General features: G+C 58.4%; 6 protein-coding genes across 6 annotated transcripts; 2 read left to right on the top strand and 4 right to left on the bottom strand.

Annotated features, from left to right (window-relative positions):
• Position 1: 1 nt before the first annotated feature.
• Positions 2-666, top strand: ACA1_144800 (cinnamoylCoA reductase; the record flags this gene model as incomplete). The annotated part of the gene is made up of 3 exons (XM_004332844.1): positions 2-255; positions 337-475; positions 559-666. Coding segments are annotated over 3 exons (501 nt in total), but the record flags the coding sequence as incomplete, so codon positions are not given.
• A 64-nt stretch (positions 667-730) lies between these two features.
• On the bottom strand, positions 731-7,249 carry ACA1_144810 (putative DNA helicase; the record flags this gene model as incomplete). The annotated part of the gene is made up of 15 exons (XM_004332845.1): positions 731-3,512; positions 3,608-3,749; positions 3,828-3,994; positions 4,077-4,314; positions 4,499-4,621; positions 4,762-4,848; positions 4,935-5,014; positions 5,108-5,396; positions 5,515-5,650; positions 5,736-5,827; positions 5,933-6,029; positions 6,128-6,253; positions 6,402-6,561; positions 6,689-6,759; positions 6,869-7,249. The coding sequence occupies 15 exons, from the start codon at positions 7,247-7,249 to the stop codon at positions 731-733; spliced, it is 4,971 nt and encodes a 1,656-aa protein (XP_004332893.1).
• Positions 7,250-7,752: 503 nt separating this feature from the next.
• ACA1_144820 (Ankyrin repeatcontaining protein) lies at positions 7,753-11,104 on the bottom strand (the record flags this gene model as incomplete). The annotated part of the gene is made up of 12 exons (XM_004332846.1): positions 7,753-8,078; positions 8,187-8,322; positions 8,416-8,508; positions 8,622-8,791; positions 8,898-8,997; positions 9,072-9,155; positions 9,272-9,508; positions 9,594-9,730; positions 9,830-9,983; positions 10,095-10,512; positions 10,607-10,697; positions 10,825-11,104. 12 exons carry the CDS (start codon positions 11,102-11,104, stop codon positions 7,753-7,755), a joined length of 2,226 nt encoding a protein of 741 aa, XP_004332894.1.
• Positions 11,105-11,189: 85 nt separating this feature from the next.
• On the bottom strand, positions 11,190-17,506 carry ACA1_144830 (C2 domain containing protein; the record flags this gene model as incomplete). Its single annotated transcript, XM_004332847.1, has 25 exons — positions 11,190-11,310; positions 11,375-11,497; positions 11,599-11,743; positions 11,862-12,288; positions 12,384-12,521; positions 12,638-12,682; positions 12,772-12,858; positions 12,965-13,051; positions 13,135-13,275; positions 13,387-13,572; positions 13,640-13,709; positions 13,862-13,977; positions 14,093-14,515; positions 14,670-14,707; positions 14,779-14,926; positions 15,000-15,086; positions 15,199-15,306; positions 15,413-15,459; positions 15,531-15,767; positions 15,882-15,993; positions 16,188-16,369; positions 16,440-16,563; positions 16,671-16,902; positions 17,037-17,109; positions 17,248-17,506. 25 exons carry the CDS (start codon positions 17,504-17,506, stop codon positions 11,190-11,192), a joined length of 3,756 nt encoding a protein of 1,251 aa, XP_004332895.1.
• Positions 17,507-17,992: 486 nt separating this feature from the next.
• Positions 17,993-18,931, top strand: ACA1_144840 (glutathione Stransferase, C-terminal domain containing protein; the record flags this gene model as incomplete). Its single annotated transcript, XM_004332848.1, has 3 exons — positions 17,993-18,151; positions 18,311-18,607; positions 18,707-18,931. The coding sequence occupies 3 exons, from the start codon at positions 17,993-17,995 to the stop codon at positions 18,929-18,931; spliced, it is 681 nt and encodes a 226-aa protein (XP_004332896.1).
• A 61-nt stretch (positions 18,932-18,992) lies between these two features.
• On the bottom strand, positions 18,993-19,823 carry ACA1_144850 (rhodaneselike domain containing protein; the record flags this gene model as incomplete). Its single annotated transcript, XM_004332849.1, has 5 exons — positions 18,993-19,123; positions 19,245-19,322; positions 19,396-19,465; positions 19,536-19,678; positions 19,763-19,823. 5 exons carry the CDS (start codon positions 19,821-19,823, stop codon positions 18,993-18,995), a joined length of 483 nt encoding a protein of 160 aa, XP_004332897.1.
• Between the last annotated feature and the right edge of the window lie 1,112 nt (positions 19,824-20,935).

A 20,935-nucleotide genomic window follows, 5' to 3' on the forward strand; every position in this document is an offset into this window, starting at 1 on the left:
GCGGCTGGCCGAGCAAGCGGCGTGGCGGCTGTGGGACCAGCACAGGGACCGGCTCGACCTGGTGGTGGTCAACCCGAGCTTCGTCGTGGGTCCGCCCCAGTCGGCCAGCCTCAACGCAAGCCTGGAGACCGTGGTGAACTATCTCCTGGGCCGAGCGAAGAAAGCCACGCCCGGTCGGCTGCCGTTCGTGGATGTGCGCGACGTGGCGTTGGCACACGTCATCGCCATGGAACAAGATGGTGCCATCGGCCACAGGTGTGTAACAAGCTCTTCGCTTCAGTCGCAACTGTGTGTTGTGGTTTTACTCACCACCAGAGTGTGATTGATGTTGTTCAGAGTGTTTTGCGCGAGTGAGACGAGGCCGTGGAGGGACCTTGCGATCAAGCTGAAGGAGCTCTTCCCAGAGTATCCTAACGTGGAGGACTTGGATGTGGACACTGGCATCGAGACCCAGATGGACACCTCTCTCCTCCAGGTGCGCGCCTAAAGCGAAAGCGAGAGTGAGCTCAGCTCAAGCCGAAGACTGACATGGCCTTTCTTTTCAAATGGTTGCTGCAGGGTCTGGGCCTGTCCGAGTTCATTTCTTTCGACCAAATGTTGAAGGACACGGTGGAACAGATGATCAAGTTGGGTGTGGTGGAGAATTTGAAGCAAACAAATGAATGATTGCTTGTTGATTGATGGGTTTGTTTATGATGGTTGTTTGGGGCTTGGCCATGGTGTGCTCTTTTCAGAAGATGAACCGCTTCTGGCCGCCGCTGATCTCGTCCACTTCGGCGTCAAACACCGAATCCTCCGTTTCCGTCGCACCTGACACCCGGTGCCGCACGAGCCCGCCGTGGCTCAAGGCCTCGCCGTCGCCTTCCAACACCGGCGACGATCGCTCTTCGCCCTCGTCTTCCGCCTCTCGGTTCGTGAGGTCCGTAGCCCGGTCGTCGGCCATCGACACCTCCTCTTCCACCTCCATTGCGTCGCCCTTCTTCGCCTCTTCCTCCACCTGCTCGCCTTCTTCTCCTTCTTCTCCTTCATCGCTTCTCTCTTTTTCTTCGTTCTTTGCTTCGTGTTCGCTTTCTCCGTCGTCTTCGTTTTCGTCGTGGAGTGGTTCGGCGGTCGCGGGCGGGCGCGGCGACGACGGGTTCGAGACCCGGGCCGGGAGCGGTAGGCCGTCTACGACGCTCAACAGCACCAGCGGTCCCGTCTCCCCGTTGCCCTCCTCCTCCTCCTCCGCCTTCACCTCCGGCTCCTGCTCCATCTCCTCCTTCGCTTCGTCGTCCTGGTCTTCCTCTTGCTCGATGGGCGCCTGCTCGCCCGCATCGTCGCCGCCTTGCTCGTCGTCGTCACTGCTGTTGCGTTCTTCCTTGACAGGAACCGCTTCACCGTCGCCTGCCTCCTCCTCCTCCTCTTTGTCTTCGTCTCCTTCATCGTCGAGCTTGTTCTCCACCTCGATGCGGCCCACTTCGTCCTTATTCTCGCCTTCGCCTTCGCCTTCGCCGTCGCCTTCGCCTTCGCCATCCTCTTCTTCACCATCGTCGCTCGCCATGATCCTTCGCACCTTCCGCTCTGGTCTCCGCCGCCCTTCGTCTACCGCCTCCGCCTCCTCTTCCTCCTCCATACTGTCATCGTCGTCGCCGTCGTGTGGCTCGTGTTGGGTGATGTCCAGCGAGACGTCCAACAGCGGACGCTTCTTCGTGGGCTCCTCTTCCTTCTCCTCCTCTTCCTTCTCTTCCTCTTCCTTCTCCTCTTCTTCGTTCGCTTCCTTTTCCTCTTCGCCTTCGTCCCGCTTGATGTCGGCGATGCTCACATCCTCCTCTTCTGGCTCTTCGGCTGCCTGCGGCACCTCCGTTGCGTCGTCGCGTTGTTCCTCTTCGCGGTCGCCCCCTTGTCGGCTCTCGTCGCCATCGTCGTTGTCGAGAAGGAACGAGTCGTCGCCTCCTCGCCTCACCACGCGCCACTCATCGCCTTCGCCTTCTTCTTCGCCTTCTTTCTCCTCTGCCTTTAGGCTGTCTTCCGTCGACGCCTTCATTTCTTCTTCCTCCTTCGCTTCTTCTTCTTCATTCTTTTCCACTTCTTCCTCTTCTTCATTCTTTTCTTCCACTTCTTCTCTCCCCTTCTCTTCGTTCTCTTCTTCTTCTTCTTCTTCTTCTTCGTCTTTTTCTCTTTCGCCTTCGCTGTCGGACAGCACCACGACGGCGACCACTTGTCGCTTTCGCTCTTCGCCTTCGCTCTTTTTCATCTTTTCCGCCTCCGCTTCTTCCTCTTCTCGCTGCTTCGCGAGCTCCATGGCCCGCTGTCGCTCGCGCTTCTCGGCCTGCTGTTGCTGCCACCGGGCGCGCTTGAGCCGCAGCAGCCGCGCGTCCCGGTCCTCCTCGAAGTCGCGGTCCACCACCGCCTCGCCCTCCTCCTCCGCCCCCTCCCTCCTCGCTTCGTTTTCGCTTTCGCTCTTACTTTCGTTTTCGCTCTCTCCTTCGCTTCGCCACCCGCGCTTCCGCTTTCTGGTGGCCGCCGCCGGCGTGCGCTCCTCTGCCACGCTCGACTCCACCGCCTCCCACGCCCTCGCCCTCTCCCTAATTTCCACTTCTTCTTCCTCCGCTTCTGACTTCTTCTTCTCTTCTGGTGGCTCTTCGACGTCCATACTCACCGACGTCTCCGCCTCCTTCTCTTCTTCGTTCTCTTCTTCTTCTCTCTTTTCCTCGTCTTCGTTCTCCTTCATTTCTTCTTCCTCCTCCTTCTCTTCTTCTTCCTCTTCGCTCTTTGCCACGTGCGGCACCTCGAGTTCGGATCTCGACACCTCTTCGTCGGCCCGGTCGATCGACATCGACCCATCCACCGATTCGTCGTGGTCGTCAATGTGGATCACCACCGGTTCGGCTTCGTGTTCTTCCTCCTCTTTCTCTTCACTTCTTTCTTCTTTTTCCGCCTTCGCTTTCGCGGCCGCCTCGGCTTCGATCCGCGCCTTCTCCCGAGCCTTGGCCTCGGCCTTCTCACGTCGCTTTCGCTCTTTCTTCTCTTGCTTCTCCTTCTTCTCTCTTTTCTTCTCTCGCTTTCGCTCTTTCTCCTCCTGTTGGTATCGCTCCTCCTCGCGCTCGCGCTCCGATCGCTCCCTCTCGCGCCGCTCCTCCGCCGCCGCGGCCGCCCGCTCGGCCTTGCGCTCGCGCTTCCGCCGTTCGATCCGCTCGCGCTCGCTCTTCTCCTCCTCCAGCCGCTTGGCCTCCCGCCTCGCCTGTCTCTCAGCATCGTCATCAGCACCGGCGCCGCCATCGTCACCATCACCACCGGCCTCGGCCTCAGCCTCGGTGCTGACATGTGATGACGTGGCATCGTCAGAGCCGGAGCGGCCGCCGGCCGGGGCGGGCGGGTGGTGGCCGCGGCCCAGGATGGCCTGCAGGTTGGTGCCGAGCCGGTGGGTGTCGATCCATCTGAGCCACTTGCCCCAGTGCTCGTCGGACTGCAGCGTACGTCGGTTGCCCACGACGAGCAGCCCGCGCCTGGCCCGCGTCAGCGCCACATTAAGCCTGACGAAGAAGCACAAGAAAAAAGGTGGTCAACGCGGGTCAGACAGCAGTCAACGACGGTCAAAGACACTGCCAAGTCAACTGAGAGTCAGTACCGGCGCCAGTCGCGCAGGAAGCCGACGTCGCCGCGGGAGTTGCTGCGCACGGCGGTGAAGATGATGACCTCCTTCTCACGGCCCTGGTAGCCGTCCACCGAGTTGATGTTGAGCTTGTGCCACTTTTCATTTTTGTTCATCCCTGCGGCAAAGAAGATGACGTCAGCGTGTGCGGCCGTGTGCGTGTGCGGTAATCAGTGATGCGTGTGTGCATTGGTACCACCGCGCCTGGAGAAGAGGTCGGCGAGGTGCTTGACTTGGCCGTTGTAGGGCGTGATGACTCCGATGTCCTTCACGTCGCCGACGTCCGACCGCTGGTCGAACGCCGACACCAGCTGGAACACGGCCTCGCCCTCAGCCGAGTTGAACCACGAATAGCCGTCCGTACTAAAATGCACACAGCAATTCAGTATATAGACACACGCCACACACGACACGACACGACCAACGAAACGACACACACGCATACCTTTGTTTCTCATAGCCGTCGACATTGACGAAGGCGATGGGGTTGCCTTCGCTGGGCCACGCGATGCCGGTGGGCGACGGGCGCTGGGCGGCCACGATGCCGTCCTTGATCTTGCCGCCGTAGAAGTGGACGCTTGGGAACTCGGAGATGATGGGGTGCATCCGGTATTGGATCTCCAGCATGTATGGCTCGATACCCATCGCGATCATACGCGCAAACAAGCTCTCCGACAGACCGCCTGCATCGTGCGTCATGTATCATGTGCGTGTGTCGTGTGTGTCGTGTGTGTCGTGTGTGTCGTGTGTGTCGTGTGTGTCGTGTGTGTCGTGTGTGTCGTGTGTGTCGTGTGTGTCGTGTGTGTCGTGTGTGTCGTGTGTGTCGTGAGCACTGTGGCGATGGAGTGTGGAAAGAGGGTAGCTAACCCTGCTGCGCTTCGGGCGAAGTGACTGTGGGCGGGAGCTGGTAGTGGTCGCCCAAAAGTACGACGTGCTGCGAGTTGTGCACCAGCGCACACAGCGAGGCCGGTTCGGTGGCTTGCGTCGATTCTGCCATCAACCAAACGTTTAGTTGCTGAGTATTGCGAACGCTCACACGTAAAAGTGTGTGTGGTGGTGGTGGTGGTGGTGGTGGTGGTGGTGGTGGTGGTGGTGGTGGTGGTGGTGGTGGTGGTGGTGGGTTAGCGCACCATCAAGAATGACGATAGGGAAGGCACGTGAAGCGAGTAGGTCGTGACCAGCCCCGATGCACGTGGCACAGATCACATCGGCCTTGCCTGAATACACATATCGTGTTGCGCCGTCAGTCACCAACCATCATCAGCTCGCAGGCACAACGAATGGGTCATGGAAGACTTGGTACCGAGCACGTCGTTGTGAATATAGTCTTCGAGTCGCCGGATGTTCTGGTGCAGCGTCACACCCTCACGCTTTGCCGCCGCCCTGAACCAAAGAGACAACAGAAAAACTCGAGTTCGTGCACTACGCAACGCACACGACACACGACACACACGACACACAACATAGGCACGGTACCGTTCCTCGGGGGTCTTGCCGTGGGACAGACCGGCGAGCTCCTGGCGCAGGGCGTCGAGCTTGTTGTTGGCGGCGTGCTCTTGCATGAGAGCCTCGAGCGACAGGTCGCGCAGTTCCTCCCGGATCTTGACCGGCCGACCCACGCGCACCGCGCGCACGCCCGAGTCGGCCAGGCCCTCGAGCAGGTTGTCAACAGCGACGTTGGTGTCGGCCGTACACAGAATGGGCGCATGTCCGCGGCACAGGTGGACGAGCAGCTTCATCAAGTGAATAGCCAGCGTCGTTTTGCCTATGAACACACGATACACGACACGATACACACACGACACACGACACACGACACACGACACACGACGCGCCTAAGAATGGTGCAATTAGATTGGGGGTTGCGCGAAAAATAGTGGTACCGGTGCCGGGAGGGCCTTGGACGAGGGTGAGCTTGCGAGTGAGGATGGTGGTGATCACCTTCCGCTGGCTCTCGTTGAGCTTCCAGGCATCAAAATTCTTGGGAAAATTCTTGCGCGCGTACCGATCCGCCAATTCCTGAGGCGAGACACGAACAATAAGCGTGTGCGGTGGTGCTTGTGCGGTGGTGCGTGTGCGGTGGTGCGATGACGTGCGCTCATACCTTGGGCGGAGGCTGGGCAGCCCACGCCTTGGGGTCCTTGACGTTTCCCACAATCAGGTCCCGCAGCACTGTGCCGCCGGGGATGGGTTTCACTGAGTTTGCCAAGCAACACATGATGGAGTGTCAGTCGAAGCGGCACAAATGGTGCAACCCAAGCGTACACCGACACACACGACGCACGACGAGGGAAGGCCTACCGGTATCGGGCAGTTCAATATTGCGATTGCTGGTGAACTTGTTCAGCGCGTCAATCATGCGGTCGTGCGACACCCTGTTGGCGCCCTTGTCCAGGCGCTGTGTGTCCACCACCACCAGGGATGAGCTCACAACCCAGATTGCCCCCCAAGGCAGCACTGCATGTTGCGGTGATGAGGGGGTTGAGTGGTGAGTACCCAGGTGCCTTCAGACACGTTGGGCGGGTAGTCCTTGACGACCACCTGCAGCCGCGACTTGCTCTTGTCCAGCACCACGCCCTCCATCGGCTTCTCGCTCAGCGGATCCGTCCGCGTCATGAGTACCTGTCATAAGACACACACAACGCACACGACGCACACGACACGCACGACACGCACGACACGCACGACACGCACGACACACATAACAACATACGACCGCATGAGGAATGCAGAAGAATGACGGGCGTGGTGTGTGACAGGGCATACATACCATGTCACCGTGCGCGAAGCGGTGGTAGGGCATAAAATCGGATCCGGCGGGTGCGAACTGGAGGATCTCCTCGCGGAAGAGATGGCCCACCGGACGGGCGCAGAGATTGAAGATGGTCTGACCCTCCTTCTCCAGCCTTGCCTTGGACCACTTCGTGAGCCTTCACAGGTACACACGATACAACACGACCAACGACACGACACGACACGACACACATGAAATGCCACACGTGCACGGTAAGTACAGTGCTTTGGATGATGACAAAGAGTGCGGGTTTGTAGTCGTACTTTTCTTCCACGCCTCGCAACTCCTCTCCGATCTCAAGACACAACAGTTTCGTGTATTTCTCCAGATACGCCTGCATTGTGTGCGCGTGCGGTGGTGTGTGTGTCGTGCGTGTCGTGCGTGCTTCTTTCAGCTAAGAGCACGAAAGAGTTATCAATCAGGATCAAGGGCGGGTGGAGCACCTTTTGCAGCTTGACCAGGGCACTGCTGACGATCGGTGGCGGACCAGCCGCCGACGAGGCCGAGCGCGGCTCGTTGCCGCTGCCGGTCCGCGGTCGCCCGCTGCCCGAGCCCGCCAGGTTCTCGAACAGACGCGAGAACGAAGACGCCGCCGATCCGCCGCTGCCGCGTCCGCCTCCGCGCGGCATCGACGTTGCGCTGAGGCTCCGCTTGCGCCGCGGGCGCTGCAAGCGCGCGAGCTCGGCTGCTGACGCCGTCTGCGTTGATGACGCCACCGGTGGTGCTTGCGCAGATGAAGTGGATGAAGATGAAGAAGATGGTGGCAGAGTAAGGCCGCCCTCCCTGCTGTTGGTGCGGCCGAAGCGTTCGGGGTGTGCCGTCATGATGCCCCATGCCTCCCCGCGACCCCTCCCGCCACCACGGCTATGTTGTGGTCTGCCTTCATCTCTATCTCCGGAGCGTGCATCGAAATCTCGCGATTGGGCTGGAGGGCCACCACCACGGGCTCGCCCGCCTCCTCGGCCTCCTCCTCGTACTCCACCCCGCCCTCGATCTCCCCCTCGCACGTTCGACATGTCCTCCGTTCTACACCAAATCGATTTTGAACGATTAAAAAAGAAAAAAGCGAATATTGAATGACCCACTTGAGGCGCACGTACCAGCTGGGTGGTCAACTGCCCCTCACGGCAAGCCTTTAACGCGCTCCTCCAAGGCAATACTAGAACGAGAATCAGAAGAATGAAGTCACTTGATTTTCCCAATTAATGTTGGCCTGGGCAATTTCTTACTTTTTTCCTCATTAAAAATTGTCCAAGAAACAGAGAAAAGGTCAGAGAATTGTGTGATAAGGAGAAGGAGACCATCAGAAGAAGTGGTCATGTTTCATTCATTTGTCCAGCTTCTCCTTGCCTTTGCTTCTGCTATCCTCCTCTTCTTCGTCCTCGTTGGTGTCGTCACCATCGTTCCTAAGGCGGTGGTGGCCCAGCGGCTCAGCCCTCCCCTCGCCGTCATCGTCTGCTTCCGCACCAGTCGCGTCACCACTGCCCGCTGCGGCCGCTGCCGGCTCGTCATCATCAGCAGCGGTCCGGATGGGAATGCCCACGGACCGCAGGAACGCGATCCACTCCCAGCCCGTCGTGTCGGTCGGGTCAACACCAACCTCACTCACTGGGCCATGGCCGTCCACCCGGCACTGCCCGGGATCGGCGCCCCCTGGGTAATGTACCAGTGGTCGGTGGTTCAGTTCGCATTAACAAAATAATGATGAGAATAACGATAGTAATAATTAACAAAGCAGAACAAAGCATATCAACAACGTACTCTCAATGAGGGCAACGACGGTTTGTCTCATTCGTTGGAAATGCGTTGCGTCGTAGGGCCAATTGTGGTTGACGGCCCGATACAAGAATGTCTCGCCCCGCTCGTTCCTTGCGTTGATATCGGCGCCGCGCGACAACTGCGATTGCATTGGAGAATAGCTCTATCTTAGTTATGGCATGGAGCCTCCCTGCTCCTTGACGCCAGGCAATGCATCTAGGAGATTACGCACCAGGAAATCAAAGGTCTCGTCGGGATCGCAGGGCAGATAGAACAAGGCCTGACTTTGGTTGTAGCCCGCCAAGCGATTCACATCGGCTCCTCTCTGTATTCCATATTTATTTATTGATTGATTTATTTGTTATTCGCGAGCACCAAAATGCACCGTGTAATAATAATAATAATAATAAAACAAATAATAATAAAATGTAAAGGTACCTCGAGAAGAAGTTCGACTACACGCCGCCTGTCGGCATCGCTGTAATGGTAGGAATGGCCACCCAGGGCCATGTGCAACGGCAGGTTTGGCGTTGTGCCGGTGACGCTGGCGTTGGGGTCGACGCCCCAGTCCAGCAGGGCCAACACCAGATCGTAGTGGTGCGCTTTGGCTGCTGCCGTGAGCAAGGGGGTACCGATTCCTACAGAGAGAGGTGGCGTTATGTGATGATGGTGACACGAGCATGCGGAGGGGGGGGAGGGATTGTCATCGCGTACGCGGGTCTTTTATGTCGATGCCACGCTCCACAAACAGGTTGACGAGATCACGATCGTAGCTTGACTGGTAGTACGAACGGGCGATGAGGCGTTCCAGGCCCTGTACACATGAAAGCGCGTAAACAAAATCTGGCACAGCACAGCATAGGAAAAGGCGCCGGCGTTGGGACGAACCAAGACCGGATCCTTGGAGTGGGCATCAGCTCCTGCATCAATCAGACGCTTGCACATCGCCACCAGCTCGGCTGAACACTCATTCTAGATCATGAGGAATTTCAGAGCCTGCCGCGTCGTGCCACCGTGTGTCGTGTGTGGCGTGTGGTGTGTGTGTATGTGCTGCGTGTCACATGAATCCAAGTGATCAAGTGGCGTACGGTGATGGCGTAGTGGAGCACGCCTTGGCCCTCCTCATCGACGGCCTTGGCGTCGGCTCCGCGCGCGAGAAGGAATTCGATGAATCCCGCATTCTTGGGCACCGCGCGCGCCGCAAAGTGAAGCGGGATGCGGCCGGCGGCGTCCGTCAGATTGATGTCGAGGCCCAGCTCGATAAACAGGGACACGAGGGCCTCAGAGCGGTTAGAGGCCGCCAGGTGCAGCGGCGAGGCTGGCACCTGCCGAACATAACACCCAACCGAAGACGGCGCACGTCAGCGGGCGTGTGTGGTGAGTGAGATTGACGACGGCGAAGTGGCTCACCTTCTTGGACTTGGCCTCGGCCGCGGTGAACAGGATCTGAGCGCCGTGCTCCACCAGCATGCGCACGGCCGGCACGCACCCGGCCAGCGTGGCCAGGTGCAGCGCCGTTTGCTTCGACCCGTTCAATGCGTTCTTCTCTGTAGGAAGTGCACACACAACACAAACATCGACATATAAGCACCAAATAAAGATAATAAATAAAAATAAATAAATAAAAGGATAATAAAGGCCGGTACCGGCGCCTTGTTTGAGGAGAAAAGCCACCATCGCGCAATGCCCGTTTTCCGCCGCAAAGTGGAGCGCCGTATTGCCGGTCCGCGACTCCACCGCGTTGATCAGCTCCCGCGCCTTCTCCGGCCCGCCGGCCTTCTCCATGAGCACCTCCATGATCTGTCATTGCGCAGAATTAAACACAATAAATAATAATAAATACAAATACAAATAAATAAAATGAATAAATCAACAAATAATGAAGTAGTGGCCGTGGTGGTGGGTCCCAACCTTGATGTGGCCTCCGGCGGCGGCTTGGAACGAGAGCGGCCGCATGCCCTTTCTTGTTCCCACCTTCTGCTGGGCCTGGATCAGCTGCGTGAAGTCGCTGCCGCCGGCGCCGTGGCGCAGCAACACCTCGACAACGTCGAGGAATCCCTTGGCCGCGGCGACGCCCACCGGCGTCTGCCCTCGGATGTTGGCCACGTTGAGGTCGGCGCCGGCGAGCGCGAGGAGATCGACCACCTCGGCGCAGCCCACCGAGGCGGCCAGGTGCACCGGACGCGCGGAGCCGTCGTCGGAGTACTGGAACTTGCTCTCGTCGGTGTTGGGCGGCCGCTTGCCGTTGAGCAGGTCGAGCGTCATGTGGGCCGCCTCCTTCGTGAGCAGCTCGCGCAGCACGCGGTCGTGACCGCACGCAGCACACCACCTGTTCAGAGCACGACACACAACACACAACACACAACACACAACGCCGATTGGTTGTGGGTTGTGGAGGCTAGCGGAGAATGGGCCGCACGCACCTGAGGGTATCCCGCAGCCGGGCTTCGCCCTTGAGGGCCTGCAGGCGACGAAGCGAGATGGCCGCCTTCACGCATCGCTCCCGCCACTTCTCTGTTGTCCACCCGTGAACGGGAAGGGAATAATAAATAAATAAAACAATTTGTATTTATTTTATTTTATTTTATTTGTAATTTCGTTCTGTTTGGGTTTTCTTGTTTTCAATTCAGTGAAAGGCGACGGAGTCGAGTGGTGGGTGGGGGGGAGGGAGTGCCTTTGGCAGTGGTGGAGGGGCGGGAGCTGAAGTGGCGCCGGAAGACGGCTTCCCACACGAAGGGCGACTCGCACGCGGAGCGCCACGCGCGGCACACGCCCTCGGCTCTTGCCACGCTGGCGGGGTCGGCCATGCCCATGATGTGCTGCATGACCTCCAGCGGAAGCACCTCGTGCAGTGCTAGCAACTCTTCCCCCTCCTCCTCTCCCCGTCCATCCTCTTCGGCCACGTCTTGCTTCATCTCCATCACGACAAAGAAAACAAAAATGAAAATGAAAATAAAATAAATAATTTTATCACAAGTTTGAAGTTAAAGAGAAAAGAAAAATAAATTAGCAGTAGGAAGTGGTGGGTGGTGGCTTGGCGGGGGAGGAGGAGTGATCAGCGGCCGTTCGTTGCTGGTGTCGCTCGATCGCCGTCAGCGACCAGTAGTGCTGCTGTTCCGTGATGCGCCTATCGAGAAAGAAACGTTCAGCCGACGACATCAACACAAACAGGCGGAAGGCGGGAGTTGTACCTCTTCTCCACGCGGCTGATGAAGAAGCCCTGCAGAATGACGGTCTCGCTGTTGGCCGCGCTCCGCGCCTTGAACTGACACAGCACCGTCTTCTCGTCCACCAGCACACACTCAATATAAAACCTACACATTTACAACAATTAGTAAATAAATCAATAACATTATCATTATCATTATTTCATTATTATATAAACTATAAAAGAAAATGAAATTAGGGTACGTACGCGATGCCTGGGTAGGTCTTGTGGATGAGGGAGACGAGGTCCTGGACGCCCTCGTGCCCGGCGCCGCGCTGGAAGCTGCCCTTGCCCCCGCCGCCGCCCGCACCGCCCGACAGCACACAATCCGGGCTGAACAGTGCCTTGACGCCTACGCTCCAATCGGTCAGCCGCGTGCGTGTGCGTGTGCGGTGGTGCGTGTGCGTGTGCGATGGTGTGTGTGCGTGTGCGGTCGTGCGTGTTAATGTGTGTGTCGTGTGCCTACGTACGAGAGTAGTCGGCCTTGTTGAGGATCTCGTCGATGAACTGCGCCACTACTTTGATCTTCTTCTGGTTCTTCTTGGAGTCGAGATAGGTGTAGATGTCCCATATCTTTTTGTTCTTCTTCGTCGGCGCTGGCGCCGGCGCGCCCGCGCCCGGGGCGACGATGACGGGCTGCGGAGCCGGCGGCGCGACCAGGTCGACGTCGAGCTTGCGCCCGGGGTACGGAATGAAGCATTCCATTCGTGCCGGGTAGACCAGCTTCTTCTTGATGCCCTTCTCGACGGCCGCTGAGATGACCTGCTGGAAGTGGGGCAGCCAGTCGAGGCGCAGCGCGCGCCCGATGTGGACCTGCACGTCCAGGCGGATCGTCGGGCGCGACTTGAAGCACACAAAGATCGGCGTCTGCAGCTCCTCGCCCGCGTAAATGCACAACTGCCGTGTGCGTGTGCGTGTGCGGTTGTGCGTGTGCGTGTGCGTGTTAGACGCATTGATGTCGACAACGCGGCTGCTGCGGGCGAGGTACGGACCTGGCCCTGCACGGAGAGGACCTCCACGCGGATGCGGATGGGGATGGTGGGGGCATAGGACGTGAGGCCCGTCACGATGGCCGTCTCCAGCGTGAAGTTCATCCCATTGCCGCCGTAGTCGATATCCATCTCCAGCAGCTGCACCACCACCACCACCGCGTTCAACACAGTGTCGAAAAAAATGAGAATGAGAAGGGGCACGGGCGGTGGTACGAATTGGTGGCCAGGTGCGTGAAGCGGGCGCCCTTGCCCACGGCGGGCATGGGGCCGCCCATGTTCATCTCCATCCGCAGAGGCGCCTGGGAATGGGGACAGAACACGATGGTGAGTGATGGTGTGAAGTGGTGGTAACGGGGGGGGGAAATGGCATTGGGCGGTGGGAGAGTACAAGAAATCGGGGCAGGGCAACGGGTGCGAGCTTGCGCTGCACCTTGGCCAATACGAAGTTTTTGAAGGGCACCGACACGCGCATTTCCTATACGGCGCACGCATGAGCGGCGACACACACGACACGACACGACACGACACGCATACACACACACACACAGCTGATGGTAAGGTACCTCGAACACACGACGGACCATCAGATTGGCGTAGCCGAGGAAGTCATCGTCGATCTTCTCCTCCTTCCCGCCGAACGCGTCCAGCCCCACCAACTCCTCCCTGGCCTGTCGTGTCGTGTGGGTCATACGTTTCGAGGGCCTCTTTCAAGCGATGAACAGCGCAACGAGAACGAATGAAGTGTCCGCACCAGCTGGAGCGTGATCTCGTCGCGGATGGCGGTCGTCCACCGGGTGAGGAGCCGGTGGTTCTTTGCTCGCAGGCGGCAGCGGTCGAGGGCCGGAATGTCCTCGTAGGCCGCTTGCGCCGCAAGTTCCGGGCTCAGCCCCGCCTGATTTCAATTATAAATTATATAAATGATTAATATTCATAAATTATATTATATTATATGGATTTTGAATAAAAAGTAAAAGTAAAAGTATAATAAAGTGGGAAAAGGTACCTTGCCGCGAACGGTGGGAAGCCCGAGCGCGGGCTGGGCACCGACGAACAGGGGCTCGGCGGAGGGGTTCACGATTTGGAACTCGAGGTAGGACTTGTCTCCGCCGCCGATGGCCTGGCGCAGCTTGGCCAGGCTGGTCTGCACCAACTGGCAGTTGCGCAGGGCGATCAAACCCAGCGGCTCCTCCTGCAAAATTCCAGTCAGCTTCGGGACGCAACCGCACGCACTGCACTACTAGGGAGGGTAGCTGTACGAAATCGGGGTGGAAGTAGGCGAGGTGGCCGTTGGTGTACAGTCTGAAGGCGTACTTCGCCCAGCCCGTCCTGCAAAAGGGGGAATTGAAGAGAGTTGAGTCAATCGCTCCTCTTAGGGGCAACCACGACACACACGCACGACACACGACACACAACACACGACACACGACACACGACACACACACGGCAAGCGCTGTCGCAGTTCTGAAAAGGGGGCGTACTTGGTTTGGATTTTGAGGGTTCCCTCTTCCACATATCGTCCGCCGGAGGCCACGAACGCGTTGGCCTCCTTGGCGGGCGCGGAGGAGACGTCCGCCTGAGCCTCCTTGGCTTTGCCCTGCTGGAGGGCAACTGACATCAGCTCCCGCATCCATGCACGCAGGCACGACACGACACGACACGACCAACGACACGCACGCACGCACGCAGGATCTCTCTGGAGACTCGTGTACCTCATCGGACATGTGGCGCTGGTGCAGCAGCGGGCCGCTATGCCCACGACCTCGCGCTGGGCCAGGCATAGGGGCGGAGGCTGCTGCGAAGGAGACCCGCTCCTTGGCAGGGGCGGAGGTGGGGGTGGGGGCAGGGGCAGGGGCAGGAGTGGTTGACGCCGTGGTCGAGGTGGCCACGCTGCTGCTGGCCTCGTCCTTCTTATGGGGCGAGTGGTGGTCGCCCACGTGCTCGGCGTGCCGCGCGGTCTCCTTGGCCTTGGAGCTGTTGTCATCGCTTTCGTTGTTGTTGTTGTTGTTGTCATCGTCGTCGCTGTTGCTGCTGTCATCTGACGCGCAGGCGACGGCGGTCATCACATCCGAGGACTCGGCGGTGGACGTGCCCTCCTCGTTGATGGCCCCGAGTCCCTCCAGCGGGTCCGCATCCTGCATGGTTTTTTCAAACAACACGACGCGCGCTGGCCGGTTAGCTCGCTCCACACACACACACACACACACACACACACACACACACACACACACACACACACACACACACACACACCGACAGCTGGACGAGAAACGGCCGGGCGGCGCATACCGACTCCTTGGAGGCGAAGCGCAGGGCTAGAACCCAGCCTGGAGCGCAGAAAGGAATGTAAGATATGTGCATTTAAAAACAAAAATAAGTGATGGGCGGGTGAGCGTACGTTGGGTGTCCTCGCTGCTGGTGACTCGGAGCGTGCAGTCGTGGGCCTTGCCGCGGTGGTGCGCCAGGGCCGACGTCAGCTTCTTGCCCGTCAGCGAGTGCGTGCTGAAGATGGGCTTCTTCTCCGTGTGCTCGATCTCGATGCGCTCCTGAGTGGGGGTGGGGGTAGCAATTGAATTAATTTTGACTTAAGTTGAAGCGCCACAAGCTTCGCTGTCTTACCTCGCGTTTCCGGTTCTTCTGCGACAGAACCGTGCGACACTTGGACAGCACCACCAACCCGTAGCAATCGCCGAGAGGCTCGTCCTTCTGTATAATTCGTTGTCGTTAAAAGGGATTAGTTGCGCGTGGCGTGTGTGCGGTCGTGTGCGATGGCGTGTGTGCTGTGTGATGTGTGCGTGCGTGCGGGCTTTACGCGTACCTTGTGTGGCTTGTGGTATGCCAGAATGCCGTTCTCGTACAGGACGAACCACCGCTTGTGCCAGATGCCCAGCGATTTGATCTCGAGCATTCCCTCTTTGATCGGCTCCTGCGGGGGAGAAAATAGCATTTTTATGTAATTATTCATTTATTCATTTTCCCACTCGCGGTGAGCCACGCCCAGCCGAGTCTAAGGGGAGGGGGGGCAAGAGTACCTCATTCATTTTGAGGTAGGGCGACAGATCGATGTTGTTGCCGTTCACTGCACGAGATTTGATGAGCACACGCACACGACCGCACGACACGCGCGCAACAGATGAGAAACGGACGTACGTGTGGAGGTATTGGGCGGAGGCATGGAGCCGAGCGAGGCGGTCTTGGAGCGCTGCCGCTCCTCCCTGACCTTCTGCTCCTTCTCTTCTCTGAGCTTCTCCTTCTCCTCGCGGAGCTTCTCCTTCTCCTCCTTGCGGTCGAGCTTTCGCAGCAGCTTGGACTTCTTCGCGCTGGCGTCGCCCGAGGCTTCGCTTTCCACCCACGGGTCAGTCAACAGCATGCGAACCGTGATCGTGCCTGTCGAGCGGCGCAAGTTTTCAATCATGTGTCGGACGTGAGCAATGTACGACATTCGGGGAAAAACGACAACCACGACGCTGAGCGGTGTGAAGGAAATGAACAAATAAATACCCGTGGCGGGAACGTCGACCATGTTCGACCGTCTGGCGATGCCACTAAGCTTCGCGGTCTGCACCACAGCATTTCCTCGCACCAGGCACTTGAGCGAGATGATCGCGGAGCCCTAATGAAGATTGTGCATACGCGATGTCAGACCACACACACATACACACGACACAACACACACACACACACACACACACACACACACACACACACACACACACACACACACACACACACACACGACACACACGACACACACGATACACACATGACACACACATGACACACACAATTAGGGGAGGGTAGAAGTACGAGTGGCTTGTTGTTGCCCACTTTCTCGTGGTCGAAGACCTCGAGCAGGAGCGTGTCCTCCTCGGGGTCGCTGACGTTGAGCGAGAAGGCCTCGTTCCACACGGGGTCCACGCTCTGCGCCACCCACCGCGTTCTGACGCGCTGGCCGCCGACCCGCACCTTGCAGAACGGATCGGACAGCCCTGGAATTCGTACCACACAAGCATCGCATGAGTGCCGTCTGTGTCGTGTGTGGCGCGTGCGGCGAGTTACCGTTTTTGTTGGAGCCAACGAGGCCCTGTGCGGACTCGACCTTGACGTGCAGCGCGTAGCGGTAGTCATCCACTGTCTCTTCGGTAATGGCCGAGAAGCCGCCGTCGAAGGTGAAGTCTGAGACCTGTCTCTTCACAGAGATCGTTCGATCCGCGGAAGAATGCTGCTTTGTGTGTTAGCCATGACACACACGACACACGACACACGACACACGACACACGACACACGTACATCAGTGGAGTGGAGGTCAGACTGGCGGGTCTTGAGCGGCCGAGAGAGCGAGGAGGAGCTGCGGACGGACGAGGACGAGGAGGTGACCGAGCGCAGGGAGAGCGAACGCGACGAGATCGTCCGCTTGGGCAATCCGGGCAGCTTCGCCCGCTGCGTGGCGGCGGCCATGATCGACTGCACGTACTGGTTGAGCGGCATCGCCGGCAGCTGTACGCTCGGGGTCTTCTCCTTCCTGTACCGTACCAGCGCGCCCAAGAACATCAGCTGTGTGTCGTGTTGTGTCGTGTTGTGTCGTGTTGTGTCGTGTGCCGTGTCTGTGGCAGCTCTGCTGCGCGTAGCGCGGCGTGGGCCGGTGAGCAGACGCACGTTTCGGTGGACAGGCTCTCTTCGGGGAAGGGGTGGCGGCTCGCCCTCACGTCAGGGAACGTCGGGTCCAGGCCTTGGGCACGCCATTAAGAATAAAGAATTAAAAATCTAATCAATTCATAGAGTTGTGTAAAGATGAAGGGGGTGTCTAAATAAATAAAATTACAATTATTATTATTTTGATTAATTGAAAATTAAAAACGTAGTGTACCAGGGCCTGAGATGATGCCACCCACGACGACTGGGATGGAGGTGAGGGAAGAGGTCATCGATGGAGGAAGAAGAGAGGCGGAGTCGGACATCGGGTTGGTGGATGAGGTCGTGTTCGTTCCATTCTCGTTTCCTCCATTCTCGATCTTTCTCCTGTTGGGAACCGGCAGAACGAAGGCGACCACCACGAAGGCCACCATTGCCAACAGGCCCAGCACCACGCCGAGCAGGAAGACCACAACGACGCCTAGGGGTCCCATCGCTAATCGATTAATCTAATCGATGCTGATGATGAATTCGGGGATCAATAGTGCCGTCGGTTCGCTTGTTTGATGATTTTCTTCTGCCCATGCAGGCGTGCAGTTGCGGGGGGCAGTCGTACAGATGAGCTTGGTGAATTGAGATTGGAGAGTTTGTCTGTGAGGCAGTAATACTGCCGCTCTGTTGCTGTGCAACGGAGATTTTATTTTATTTTCGTCGGGACTTTTTTCACACAAGAACACTTACACACGGGCACTCTCGGCGAGCCACGGGCCGATGGTCACCGGCACCAGTGGCGTAACGGAGCTGCGTTTTGTCCCCGAAGCGCAAACTCAAACGAGGCGATGGCGTGATTGTTTGCGGGCTGGTGTTCTTTGCCTCTTAATTTTGGCCACATTGCCTCTTAATTATGTTCCCACAATAGTTTGCAACAAGCACACTCTCAAGGGCACTTGCAATACAATGCTTCGCCACTCGCCCGCAAGATGGACAACGCTGACTCGTCTTCTTCCCCGTCGTCGTCCTCGTCGACGTTCAACCCCAACAGGGTGGCCACGAAGCCCACCCTGACCTACTTCCCCACTGGCGGACGCGCCAAGGTGGCCCGGCTGCTGCTGGAGGACGCCGGCGTCGACTACGACTACGTGAGCCTCGCCGACTGGCCCCAGCAGAAACCGCAGCTCCTCGCCACCGGCACGCCCCTACCAAACCGCATGACACACGCCGCACACGACACGACACGCACACGACACTCACGTCTGATTGCTCGCCGCACGTGTACAGGCAAGCTGGCGTTCGGACAGGTGCCGCTGTACGAGGAGCCGGGCTTGACGCTGGTGCAAAGCGGCGCCATCGCGCGCCATCTGGGCAAGAAGCTCGGGTACGCGGGCGCCAGCGACCACGAGGCGGCGTTGATCGACGCGGCCTACGAGGGCGTGAGCGACATCGTCAACCGGTTCGTGGCCGTGCTCGGCCTGCCCGCCGAGCAGGCCAAGACCGAGACCGAGCGGCTGATGAAGGAGTATCTGCCCCTCCAGCTCGGCTACCTCGACAAACTGCTCGAGAAGAACGGCAACAACGGGTTTCTTGTCGGCGGTCAGGTGCGTGTCGTTTCTTGTGTCGTGCGTCGTGCGTCGTGCGTCGTGCGTGCGCTGTGTCGCGGACGTGTGCTGTGACTTACCGAGGGAGCGGACCGCCAGTTGAGCTACGCGGACGCGGCGCTGTTCACGATGCTGCAGAGCGCCTTCCGGAGGCCTGGCGCGGACTCGCTGGCCGCGCAGTTTCCCGCGCTCAAGGCCTACCACGACGGCATCCAGAGCAGGGACCGCATCAAGCGCTTCCTGGCCACCGACCCCTACGGCACCTCCGCTCCCGCGCCGAGCAGTGCCAGCACCTCTTCGTCTGACGTCAAGGAGAAGAACTGACTGATTGACTTCACGGTGAGCTGTCCTAACATGAACTCAGGATTGGACACATGCATCTCGTCTAGGCCTTGTTCGGGGGCGCGTCGCTGCTGCTGCTGTTGGCCTCCCGCCAGCCACGGAAGCCGCCGGCGAGGTTGGTCACCTGGAAGCCGTTCTTGGCCAGCACTCCGCATGCCAGAGCCGACCGCGCGCCTGGGCAGAAAGGAGCGAGCAAGTCAGTGCCAACAGAGCATCTGAGGCGTGCGTGCGTGCCGCGTGTGTCGTGTGTGTCGTTTGTCGTGTGCTGAAGATTCGGGATGGGCGCATGACGTACCGGAGCGGCAGTAGACGAGCAGCTTCTTGCCCTTGAGGCTCTGCAGCTCATCGGTGGCCACATCCCTCATGACGCGTCCTGCGCGGGAAGCTGCCGGTTCAACACCGAGATCTGGGTGGGTTGCGGTGCGAAGCTTGTCCGGCAGACGTACCGAGCGTGATGGTCTTCGGGGTCCCGATGACGCCGGCCGCCCACTCATCCGGTTCTCGTACGTCCAGCAACTGCGTGCGCACCCAACAAAAACGAGATAAGCGAAATGTAACCGCCGGAAGAGGCCCCGCAACAACGCACAAGGTCAAAGTCGGGTAGGTGGGACTTGGCTTCGGTCGCCTGCAGCACACCGAACGCGGGCGCCTGGTCACCGGCAGGCGAGGTGGCCAAGAAGCGGCGGCCGAGTCCGCCCGTCACCAGGCGCGCGACGTTGTGCTCACATGCTGTTGTGCACAGCATCAAAATGTGCCAGACAAAATCTCAGCAAGCTTGGTCTTTTGAGGATGAGGAAATGATCCGGTGGGTACCTGGACGTCGTTGAAAAAGGGAGCTGCCGCTCGACCGAGAGATGAGGCGACTACGCTGCATTGTTGTTGTTGAAAAACGTTATGCAATAAATTACTTAATTGTTTTCTTCTCTTTCTTTTTCTGGCTGTCCTAGCTTTGGGTCTTGCGTTGAAGAAGAGGGCCATGACTTGGTGAATTGTGCCTTCTGAACGAGCATTCAAGTTGAGTGGGGTGGTGGTGTTGTTGTATGTGATTGAGAGATCACCAGCCACAAAAATTGAAATCCAATTTTGCATTAGCTCGTCTTCAAGTTTCGTGGTATTTGTCGAGGATACGAGAGGATGATGATGTATTACGCCTGCACTCTGATTATGTACATAAGGCGAGGATTGTCGAATGGTTACGCGTTCAGGCCGTGACTGCCGGACGGCCCGACATGGCGATAGTTGAAGGCGAAGATGAGAGTCTTGCAGGGGTCTGGGTCCTCGTGACCTCCACGGCCCACGAGTACTTCGTCCCTGGTCCCCTCTTGCGACGTCTATGCTGCTGTGCCGACGGATTGGGCGGCGATGACTGGCGAGCGGTGCTCACGGCAGATGAGGGAATGCTGATTGCGCGCGTAGGGGCAGGAGGGGGCTCGTCCTCTTCCGACGCAGCGGGGATGGAAGCGGGCTGCGAAGGCACGTTCCTCATTCGGACACTCGTCGGGCGGCGCTCCTCCTTGATGGGGACGGTCACCGAAGGAAGATTTCCCATTCCGAGTATCGCGAGATGGGGAAGTAGAAGGTGTTGAAGTAGATGTTGTTGCAGATGAGTGTTGTGTAGAGGCAGAGCCGAACTCAAGGGTTCCCGAGGAAGAAGTGGTAGACGAGGATCGGTTTGTGCTTAGGGCGCCAACTCATAAATGCTCTCCTGAACTGAGGGGAGATGAAGAAAACAGCCTACCTCTCTCTTTGATTCGATTCGCGTCGAAGAGAAGTAGCTGTTTGATTCGTCTCGCGTCTAAAAGTGCTGGGTAGTGGGTGCCGGAGGGGAAGCTGAAGAGGACAGCGGAGGTGGGGTGCGAAGGGGCGAGGTGAAGTGAAGATCGATTCAGAAGACAACAAGCGCTCTTTCGCAGCCTTGACGATTTGGCATGCCTGGCAAAATAGGGGGATTAAGGGGTTTTGTCTACAAATATGCGCGAACCGTTA

The sequence above is a fragment of the Acanthamoeba castellanii genome (assembly GCF_000313135.1).
Source record: "Acanthamoeba castellanii str. Neff unplaced genomic scaffold scf7180000084710, whole genome shotgun sequence".
NCBI classification, from domain to species: Eukaryota; Discosea; order Longamoebia; family Acanthamoebidae; genus Acanthamoeba; species Acanthamoeba castellanii.